Consider the following 12,140-nt stretch of genomic DNA (forward strand, 5'->3'; position numbering starts at 1 on the left):
ATGAGCGGGCGATTCCTTTCATCTTGACAATCCCTAGGTGTGATGTGTGTAAATTGTCAAGCAGTTTGGCTCTGTACTTTGGTGGAATGACGACGCGATGCTCGAACATCAAACATCCTGACGATATGATTTTAATAATCGGGGATTGCCCATATTGCTTTTTTTTTAAATGTATGAAAACATTTATTTGAAGCAATTTTTTAATTTTTTATAATTTATTAAATAATTTGGGAAAAATTTAAACAACGTTGTTTAACGTTGTTTACGTTGTTTAAATTTTTCCCAAATTATTAAATAAATTATAAAAAATTAAAAAATTGCTTCAAATAAATGTTTTCATACATTTAAAAAAAAGCAATATGGGCAATCCCCGATTATTAAAATCATACAAACAGACAAAATTGGTTAATTCGTTGTAGTTCTATAAATAGAACAAAAACAGCAACAAAACCAAAGTTTCTTTGAAACCACCGTACCAAGCATAGCTTTAACACATAATTGCATACGAAGTATGCAATGTGTAAAAGATTAAAATATGCAAACAGAAGGCAATTGGGAAAAAATTTACAACAACTAAGGCATGACGTAGCTGAATGCGTTTATAACCATTTCAACTATCGTAGGAGTGCGAGTTCGACTCCCACTCCCGGGAGAAAAGGCTTTGAAGAGATTTACAAGGTATAATCGAAACAGCTGTCGCCTTGTCCGTCCTGATGCCACGTTGTTTAAATTTTTCCCAAATTATTAAATAAATCCTGACGATAGCTTGTAACTCACTTCTGGGGACTTGTATCCTGTCCTCTTCAAGCATTGACCTGTTTCCAGCAGTTTAATTATTTTACCCAGTCGCTCGTCTTTTCTGGATTCGTTTGCAATTTTGTCGGATATTAATGGTAATTGGTTGATTTGGCGAATCACAAAGTTGTCGAACTCGTCGTATTCGTCTGGATTATCCGTATATGCCTGCCGCATCTGTCCCACCTGTAATGGTTGCTGTCGTAGAGGGTCGGCTCGTGAAAGATAGCGTTAGCGTTTGCCTTTGAATTTTTATACACCACTTCGAAATAAAATCTACTCAGAAAGTCTGCGTAATTAGCCATTCTGCTAATGCAAAGTACTGGTAGAGACTTGTCTGGTTGTAAAATTTGTGACAACGGTTTATGATCTGTGATTAGCGTGAAATGACGCGCGTATAAATATTTGAAAAATTTCTGAACTGCCCATACTATTGCCAGTGCCTCTTTGTCCATCTGTGGGTATCGCTGTTCTGCAGTATTCAGTGTTCGACTTGCGTATGCAATGGGTCGTTCAGTTCCGTTCTCTAAGCGATGTGATAGCACCGCTCCCAACCCTGTTTGACTCGCGTCCGTCGCTAGTAGAACCGGTAGTGCCGGGTTGTAGGGTATCAAGACTTGTGGAGAAACCAGCGCCTGTTTTAGATACTCAAAGGCTGAATTTGCCTCTTTGGACCAGTGAAATTTTTCGCTTTTCAGCATATCGCGCAATGGTCGCGCTCTCGTCGCCAGGTCTGGGATAAATGCACTATAGTAAGTAGCTTTTCCTAAAAACAGCTGTAGCTCCTCCACATTCGTTGGTTTGGGGCTATTCAGTACAGCTTCAATGTGTTTGTCAGATTTATGCACCCCCTCTGCGTCGATGCGATGGCCTAAAAACTCCACCGATGGAGTAGCAAAAACACACTTTGACTTATTTAAGCGTAGGCCATTGCATTTATGCGATTTAGCGTTGTCGCCAAAACCCTCAGCAGCTCTTCAAAATTTTCCGCGAACACCAAGATGTCATCAAAGAAATTTAAAACGTTTGGCACTCCTTGCAAGAGCGGGTCCATTTTTCTTTGCCAAATAGCTGGAATATTTTCTGCCCCATATACCGCACGAGTCGGTCGTACTAGTCCGTGTGTAGCTGTGTTTAATGTTAAAACATGTGCGAAATCATCGTCGATCGTAAGGTGTGTATATGCGTCGGTTATATCCAAGTGACAAAATATCGCCGCTTTTTTCATTTTATTGATCAAGTCTTGCGCTTTAGGAATCGGATGTTCGTCAATAATCATTCTTGGATTAACCGTTGGCTTGTAATCAGTAGTGCGAATATCTCCATTTTTTTTCGCGACTACATGTGTTGCTGAAGCCTATTCCGAATGCTCTACTCTCACGTAAAAGCCAGACTGGATTTTGCGATCTATTTCCTTGGCATACGCCTCTCTCAATGCCATTGGTAATGGAAAATGAATATGATATACATAGCTAATGCCCTAAAAACTTTTTTATACAAAGTATTGTTGAAATTAATGATAGCATCGAAGAAATTGTAAATGGGGATGAAATAAGCGCAAATCATAGTAATCCATTTGAAACATTTAAATTTACTGACATTGTAGTGGACGATATTATTATTATCACAAAATCACTTAAAAACAAATATGGCGGCGACAAGCTTTTATCGGAGGGTGTCGTTAAAGATGCCATGACATATACTGCTAATTTCTACAAAGACATAATTAACGAATCCTTAAACAGCGGTATTGTACCTAGTTACTGGAAAATTTCAACAATAATACCTGTTGAAAAAGTAAAAAATACAATGAAACCCGAGGAACTACGTCCAATTAACACGTTACCTACAGATGAAAAAATTATGGAGACAGTGGTGAAGGATCAACTTGTGGCATACTTAGAGAAGCACAATGTGATTATCCCAGAACAATCGGGATTCAGGAAGAGCCATTCTTGTGAAACAGCGTTGAATATGGTAATTGCAGATTGGAAAGAAGACATGGCGGACAAAAAATTTACGGTGTCTGTCTTCTTGGATTTAAAACGGGCTTTTGAAACTGTCGATAGATCTGAGCTATTGGACGTTATGTTTAAAATTGGTATAAGAGGAAAGGCTTTGGAATGGTTCCGGAGTTATTTGGGTGACAGAAAACAGAGAACGATAATTGGAAAGGAGGTTTCATCAGTGGTGGATGTTAACATTGGTTTACCACAAGGCTCGGTCTTGGCGCCAATATTGTTTACATTGTATATCAATGATATCAAAAGATGCTTAAAATATTGTAAAATACGTCTATTTGCGGATGATGCATTGCTTATCATAAGTGAAAAATATGCAGAATGTGCCATGCTGAAAGTACAAGAAGACCTGGACTCGCTATACAAATGGTTATGCCTTAGAAAACTGAAATTAAATGTCGAAAAAACTAAGTTCATGATATTTTGTAAAAACACTAATATCATAAGTAACAATAGTTTAAATAATATTACGCTGAAGGTAAAAAACATGGAAATCCAAAGAGTAGACAAAATTAAGTATTTAGGAGTTTTGATTGATGATAATCTAAATTTTGGAGAGCATGTAACTTATCTGGAAAGGAAAATTGCACAGAAAATAGGCTTCATGTATAGAACATGTAAACATATCAGTCAAAGTCATAAAATATTGGTATATCGTTCAATTATTGAACCACACTTTATTTATTGTCCTACTATTCTGCTATTAAGTAATGATATATATATTAAGAAACTTCAAATACAGCAAAACAAGGCAATGCGATTTATTTTAAAATGTCCTCCAAGAACGCCAAAAATTGTAATGCTCAATAGATTAAACTGGCTTAGTATTAAACAGTCAGTTAGTTATTTCACATTGAAATTTATACACCAACTTAGGTTAGGAATGTTACCGAATTACCTGAGTAGTAAAATACATTATAATCATGAAATCCACAATTATGGAACAAGAAATTGCAATAATATAAGACTGCCTAGAATAAGAACTGAGTTCGCCAAAAGGTCTCTTGAATATTTAGGGTATAAAATGTATAATGAGTTACCTTCTGATTTGAAAGACTGTGAAAATATTAGTAAGTTCAAAGAAAAATTGTTTTTATATTGTACGTCACTAAATGTGACATGAGTATTTATGTTTAATCTCTTATTTTAACCTAAACTAGGTCTTAAAGACCGTAATAATAAATAAATAAATAAATAAATAATAAATAAATATTTCGCGTGCTCGTGCGAACACTGGTGTGGCTCCCGCCTTCAGCTTCACTTTTGCAGGCGGCCCTCTCAACTTACCCGCTGTCGTGTCAAAGACTTCTTCGTAACTTGCAAGGAGATGTTGCAGCCGTTCTCGTTGGTTTTCTGAAAGTTTTGGCGCGGTTGAACTTATAGAGTTAATTTGCCTGGCTGACGAAAATAGCTCCGAAAAGTTAATTTCACGTGCGAATTGTGAGATCCATTCTCTGCCGCAAAGTGTATCGAAATCTTCTTGGACAACATACAGATTCAGGCGCCGCTTAGTCCTCCCCATTGATGCGGTTACTACAACCCTACCCATGCAGTTCACTCTATGCCCCGTGTAGCTTGTAAATCGTCTATCTGTTTTTAATAATCTAAAATTCGGTTTTATAGTGCGAAGAGTTTTATAATTAATAATGGCGCATGGGGCACCCGTATCAAGCTCCAGCTGTATTTGCTTTCCATCGATATTTACGTGTAGCATTTTTCTGTCTACTGCTTTACATACATTAATGCTGTTCAGCTGCTGAACTGGGGTGGCTTTCCGTAATTCGATATCGATCAAGAACGACTATAAAATAATCGTTTTCGCTTTCCGTAACACAAATTGTCGACTCGTCGTATCGAACGTTCGATACAAACTGTTCGATACCAAATTAGGTGTCGAATTGCCTTTTTGAAAGTTATAATTTTATGCTTTGGTGATTATTTAGGGAATGATTTTTTCTTCAGAGATTAAGAAACAAACGCTATTTATAAAAGAAAATATTTTGATAGCTCCAAAAACTTTCTAAACATACCAAGATACAGGAACTAAAATGGCATCATCGAGCGTTCGATATCGACTTGAAGTATCGAATCAACGAGTGTCGACTATCGAATTACGGAAAGCCACCCCTGGTTCGAGCTCATCCTCTGAAATCTGATCTAGTTTAGCCTTGCACACTTTTGCAATGTGTCCCAATTTTCCACACGAAAAAAATTTGGAGCTACTGAATTTGCAGTCTTTTCTGCTGTGTTGGCCCCCACATCCGTAACAATTTGCGGATTTTTCTTTTGGCTTCTTGGTCAACTTTTCAGCATTTGCATTTATTTTTGTTTTGACTGGTTCGTATCCCAGTTTAAACGTTGGTTCACTTGGTTGTTCCCACTCTGTACACTTCAGATCTGTTGTTGCACTTTGTGTTAGTTCGATTGTGTGCGCAATTTAGTATGCCTCAGTAAAATTGTTTGGTTTTTTACTTATAACCTCATTGCAAATATAGCGTGACTCCACGCCATACAGTAACTGCTCTGTTAACATCCTATCCAAAAAGTCGCCATATTCACAATATGCAGCGCCCTTTTTTAAACGAAGTGCGTACTCGGCAATCGATTCGCCTTTTTCTTGCTTACTTTGTCTAAATTTGATACTTTCAGCATACTTGTTCCGTGAGCTATCCATCAAAATGGCGAATTAACACTGTTTTTATTTCATTGTATTTCAGCGAGTCAGGCGTCTTTGGGCTAACAAGTATTTTTAGTGCGGCGTTCAGCTCTGCCCCCATATGCACGAGTACGAATTTGTGTTTTTCCTCTTCTGGAACTTTGCTCAGCTGTAAGGCCCGATCTACGTGTGTGAAAAAATCCTGCACTGAGGATTTGTCTTCTGACTTGTATTCTGCAATACTAAACGGTGGCGGTTTGGTTGCTGCCCGCTGATTTGCATTTGCCCCAGCACTGTGGGACGCCCCCTCTACAGCCTCGCGAATTGCCCCTGCCAATGCATCCATCACCCTCTTCAAATCTTCCGGTGTGAGGCTCATCTTTTTAATCCCACTTTTGACACCACTTTTGTATATGTATATTTACTCAGTTTATTTAATATGAGTGGATATGAACATTTCAATATAAAATGTGTTGAGTTAATACTAAAGAATAAAAAAAGAACGAAAAAGAATAAGCAAAACAGAGTTGCCAAAATGATAGTAAATTAATTCAGTGTGTGGCGTTACCACTTCGTTTCATACATAACACAAACAAATTGGCAACAATAATTAAACTTTACAATTTTTTAAACAAAATAAGAAATGCGCAACGAAATTTCAATTGACAAAACAGCTGACTTGAAAATTCGAAATTCCTATTCCCCAATTATTCTTCTCCCTAGGAGAAAAGAATTGGAGGAATTTTTCCGCGGGAATAAAAAAATCCGTGAGAACAAAATTCAAAATGTTTAGAATTGGTCTGATTATTTCTAGTTGCTGTTTTTATGGCGCTGACCGTGGTGTGATGGTAGCGTGCTCCGCCTATCACACCGTATGCGCTGGGTTCGCACCCCGGGCAAAGCAACATCAAAATTTTAGAAATAAGATTTTTCAATTAGAAGAAAATTTTTCTAAGCGGGGTCGCCCCTCGGCAGTGTTTGGCAAGCGCTCCGGGTGTATTTCTGCCATGAAAAGCTCTCAGTGAAAACTCATCTGCCTTGCAGATGCCGTTCGGAGTCGGCATAAAACATGTAGGTCCCGTCCGGCCAATTTGTAGGGAAAATCAAGAAGAGCACGACGCAAATTGGAAGAGAAGCTCGGCCTTAGATCTCTTCGGAGGTTATCGCGCCTTACATTTATTTTTTATTTCCCTTTTTCGCTCTTATTTGGAATCCAAATCTATAAAAAGCTTTGGTTGTAAAGATGGAGATTCGGGCTATTAGCGAGCTTTGGGCAATTTTGGTCGTAGAGCTTTTGTTTAGCTATATTTTATTAAAATAATTTGTTAAAAATAAACGATTGTGAGTACACAATCTATTTGTACTATGACACTATTGTGAATATTTGCACTGCATTACCGGCAGTTGCTACCATACACCAGATGGCAGCGCCAGCTGTAAGTTTTAATTGATTGATAGAACAGCTGATTTTTGTTGATATTTGATAAGATCCTTTAAATATTGGTTCCGCAAGATGCGCACGGGTCTGGCTCGTAATACTAAAAGCTAGAAAATAATTAGGTAGGTCCTAGGTACTAGTCATCACACTCCTCATCAATTTAGGGCGATGATCAGACAAATAAAAGCGTTGGGCGCTTAAAATTTCTAAAAATGTGAGGCGTGGCATAACCTGGGTAAGGTTCAGTTGGTTTTACCTATGACTATCAATAAAAATTTGACGCGTACAACGCTTTTATTCAATTGTCTGATCAACGCCCTAGATTGATGAGGAGTGTGATGACTAGTACCTAGGACCTACATAATTATTTTCTAGCTTTTAGTATTATTATTACTTCATGTAAGTATTATTTTCAATAAAACAGTTTAACTTTAAAAAATTTTTTTTATTATTTTATTTTAGATAGAATACTCCTAATGACTCACTTGCTAGAATTAGTTAGATGATTAATAAAAAGTTTTGAAATCAGTGAAATATAGACTTTTAATAATGAATTAGAACTTATTCGAAATTTATTCGAGGAATTTTTAAATTTTAGTAATTTTTCCTTTCACGTGGAATGCCCCACAAATAATTGTTAAAATATAATGCACCACAATAAAAGCTTATACAATATGTACGAAGGATGCAAGTTGAAGTACCCGATTTAATAATACTTCAATAATTTTATTTTCAGCAAATCGACATGCAAATGCTTAATTTACTTTTGATTAATTTGGAACATACACTCACCGCTTATGTATCGCACAAGTCACGTGTACTCGAACCGTCTCGCAAACTGATTGAAGAAATCGATAGCGCGCCAGAGCTTCCGCCGCCCTGCCCTCGTGGAAAATTTAAATTCTATATACGCGTTCGCGATCAACAAGTTCAACAAAATCTGAGCCAACACAATACCACGTCTGTGAGGGTTGGCGCTAGCCCTGCCATGCGTACAGATGGTAATAAAATCGTACCTCTGCGTGAAACCAATACGGCTAATATGCGACTAACAATGCGTTTAAGCAATATAAATCCCATTAACGTTTCCAAATTGCCCACATTGTCCACGGCGCCTTCAACTTCCGCATCAGCAGGCATATCCCTTAATAGTGGCATTGGTAATATACGCACTTCCTCTGGAATACAATTGACGCGCGTACAAGTTGCACCACAAACAGGTGGCAATTTGACGCCACCGGCTGCTAAATTCGCTAAGTTGATGCAACATAGCAATGGTAAACCATACTTTCTGGTTACATCTTCTGCTGGCAGCAGTGCGTTAAGTGACACGTTAACTGCAAGTAATACAATGGCTGGTAACCGGGTAACATTGGTATGCAAAACAAGTACCACCACCAATGCTGCAAATTCACCGTCGTGTAGCGCTAGTATAGGTGGAAAAGGCAATATAACTATAAAGCCGAAAATAGAGAACACTCAATTATTAACAACCATTGCGCTACAAGTGAAAAGCAACAGCGCAGAAACAGCAAATGACGACGCAGCAAGCACAGCAATGGACGTCGATGAGCAAGAAACTACACCAACTGAAACATCCGAAAATGATCCAATTTACAATATGCAGGAGATATTGGAGAAGCGTAAAGAACAGCGTATGGCGCGTCTTAAATTAATGGCCGCTATAAATAAACGACGTATAGAGGCTGTGCCAATTTATGGTGAGGACTGCCGCGATGCCTTAGCAAAAAGTGTTAGACCAAGTCGCACATTAGAATATTCCAATTGGCAAACACGTAGTCATACTAATTGTTGTACAGCTATGATACGGCGAGATAGCTGGACACTTAGTAAAATATTGAAATCGTATGAGAAACGTGTTGACGAATTACGTCAAACATTTAATAATTACGTGATTTATGTACCACCTGCAATGGCGCCACGCATACGTTTTTATGTGCAACATCTAACATCCGGACGCTTGCAACGTGAGCGCGTAATTGAGCGCACGGTCACACAATATGTTTCACCGAAGTTGGCGTTATTGCACCCCGTCATTTCGGCGATGACAACACAATTTCCTGACCCACGTCTTATTCAATACGATTGCGGTAAATTACAAACACTTGATTTGTTATTGCGTCAGTTGAAAACGGAACAGCATCGTGTACTCATATTTACACAAATGACAAAAATGTTGGATGTGTTAGAGGCATTCCTAAATTATCATGGCCACATCTATTTACGTTTGGATGGTTCAACGCGCGTCGAACAACGTCAAGTACTGATGGAACGTTTCAATGGTGACAAACGTATATTCGTTTTCATCTTATCAACACGTTCCGGTGGTGTTGGTATAAATTTAACCGGTGCGGATACTGTGATATTTTATGATTCCGATTGGAATCCAACCATGGATGCTCAAGCACAAGATCGTTGTCATCGCATAGGACAAACGCGTGATGTACATATCTATCGTTTAGTGTCGGAAAAGACAATCGAAGTAAATATACTCAAGAAGGCAAATCAAAAGCGAATGCTTAGTGATATGGCAATTGAAGGTGGCAATTTTACAACAACATATTTCAAGAGTTCCACCATCAAAGATCTCTTTAATTTGGAACAACCTGAACAAGATGGTGACGCGTCTGCGATTGGGGCTAATGTTGTAAATAGCAGTGCTGTTGGTCGTATGGATAACCCAACGCCATCAACGAGTGCTGCAGCAGCGTTAGTTAGCGACTTGGGGAGTGAAATTGAAACGGAGAAACAATCTTTGCGTGCTTTTGAAAGCGCATTAGCAGCTGCTGAGGATGAGCAAGATGTGCTGGCTACAAAGACGGCTAAAGCGGAAGCTGCTGCTGATTTGGCAGAATTCGATGAATCCATACCCATTGATGAAACAACAGCAGCAGATGGTGCTGCTGCATCAACCACAGAAATGAGTAAAGCCGATTTGGAAATGCAAAATCTTGTGAAGCAGGTGCGTAAAATAATATGTAATATAATTTATATCGATCCCAGGGCAAAAACACTAAGGCCATATAATACATAGATCCCGTTAATATCTGCGAAATTTTATGTAGCACAGTTTTTGTTTGAATTAGTATAAAATATGAAATGTTATTGGACCCTCTAGCGACTGAGTTACTTAAGGGCAATATGTAGTTCTAAAGTAAACGCCAAAGAACTTCTTTGAATTACTTCTACCCTATTGCCGTTTACAACTCAACTTAGTTGGTTGTAATTAAAACAACTGAACTCCTCTTTGGTATTACGAATTACAACTTATTTCAGTTGAAGTTCATGATTTGACAGATAAATCAACAGCTGATCAATTTGTGGCGGAAATTTAAGAATTTGCAAGTGATTTTGTTATTAAAAGCAAAACGGATATTGTATGAAATCTATTTTATAATGGCGAAAATGTTGGTGATTGACATTTCGCGAATACGGGAAACATTCGCGTGATCATTGCAATCCCTTGGAACTACCAAGCACCAAGTAAGAAAATCTTCATGTGACAAATGATGTGCTTCTTTCGAAGTTATTTTGCAAATTTGAGAGGAAGCATTGTGCTCATTACTAAGCAAAATTAAGGACCATTTCCACATACGCGTTGGTATTTTAAAATTATGCGCCACACTCTGATTTCTTGCTGACGGCAGCTATAAATATGCTGTGGAAATGATTTTGGTGTTGGACTGGTTTTAGATATTTTTGGGGAGCATATTTGTGCGAAGTGGATTAAAACCCAAACAGCAAAAATTGTATGTTACTCTAAAACAGGATTCCGACGAGTAGTGATTAGTATCAATGGGACTCACGTACGCATAATTTCACCTATTTTGGCTGCATCCGAACTGCGGCCAGCCCCGTCCAACTTCGGAGTGGCGCTCCATAAAGTCAAAAAGTTATGCAATGTAATCCTTCGTTTAAACGTTGTTTTTTCTAAAAATGTGTACAATTGTTGATTATTGTTTGATTGAAAAATTTTTAACTACCGGCTTTAATTTTTTTTTTTATATGTTTCTACTCGAACTCTTTATTTTCCGACTCAATATATTTTTTCTTTATTTGAAGTCTCTCTATGAATACACAATTTATTTATATAACGTGTGAAGAGTTAAAGTTACAGTGCCACAGTTCGGCCATCCTGATTTGCAATCGCCCCGATTGATTCCAAGTCTTTATTTACCAACCATGATTTCATATTCGCCGCTTCCCACACACCCTCGTACGGTATCTGACTAACCTGGAACCCTTCAACATCAGTTACCAAATATCGGTCATTGGGCAAAACTTTGGATACTCGATACGGCCCTTTATATTTAGGAATTATTTTCTTACAAGCCCCCGAATTACTAACGAAATTTTTAACAACCACGAAATCTCCTCTATAAATCTTCGAAACTCTATTGCGATCTTTTTGATTTTTATTGTATTTTTGACATTTTTTAATGATCTCCGCTGCTTTGAACGTGCCTTGTCCATATCTCGCTCCTCTTCATGCAAGCAAAACTCTTCCAATTTTTCTTTCAAAAAATCTGACACATCTCCTTTTTGTGCACTACAAAATAACAACTTATTTTTAACTAGTCTATCAAAAAACATCCTTCAAAATTTCCAAATGCTCATCTTCGCTTTTAGTTGCAACCATTATGTCATCTAAATAAATGGCAACGTTATCTGCACGCATTAAATAATCAAAAACATAATTAACGAAACGCTGAAACGAAGATGGAGTATTCTTAAGCCCAAATGGCATTTTGCAAAACTCATATTGCCCTAAAGGGGTTACAAAAGATGTGTACTTAATAGAATCTTCATCCATTCGCACATGATAGAAAGCACTTTTTAAGCCCAAAAGCGAAAATATAGTTTTATCAACTAATCTGTCTAAAAGGTCATCAATTAATGGTATTGGATAATTATCCTTCAAAGTGTTTTTATTTAATGTTCGATAATCTATACTAATATGTATATATGGCAGAATTAATACGACACCGGGAACTGCTAGTGAGATACTAACTTTATTGAAAAGAACAAGACAATGTTATGGAATACGCATTTTCGATGGAAGCAGTAAGGAAGGCGGTCGGCATGATGTGGTGGTGCACATTGGCTAGTCATTGTCGGCTGGGGCGGGTCCTTGCCAACCTTACTGTTCCTGCGCCATAAACAGAAAAAAATTCCTATCATGCCTATCAAAACTCAACTGTCAAAAGCG

General features: G+C 37.9%; 1 protein-coding gene across 3 annotated transcripts in view; it reads left to right on the plus strand.

The window, feature by feature from the left end:
* dom (domino) overlaps window positions 1-12,140 on the plus strand; it is a 169,260-nt gene that overhangs the window by 84,549 nt on the left and 72,571 nt on the right. For all 3 annotated transcript variants that reach the window (XM_067776462.1, XM_067776460.1, XM_067776461.1), the window contains exon 11: window positions 7,647-9,893. In XM_067776462.1, coding sequence (XP_067632563.1) covers window positions 7,647-9,893 — 2,247 coding nt within the window. The remainder of the gene's footprint in view (window positions 1-7,646; window positions 9,894-12,140) is intronic.

This window comes from Eurosta solidaginis, chromosome 3 (genome assembly GCF_040869045.1).
Source record: "Eurosta solidaginis isolate ZX-2024a chromosome 3, ASM4086904v1, whole genome shotgun sequence".
Taxonomy (NCBI): domain Eukaryota; kingdom Metazoa; phylum Arthropoda; class Insecta; order Diptera; family Tephritidae; genus Eurosta; species Eurosta solidaginis.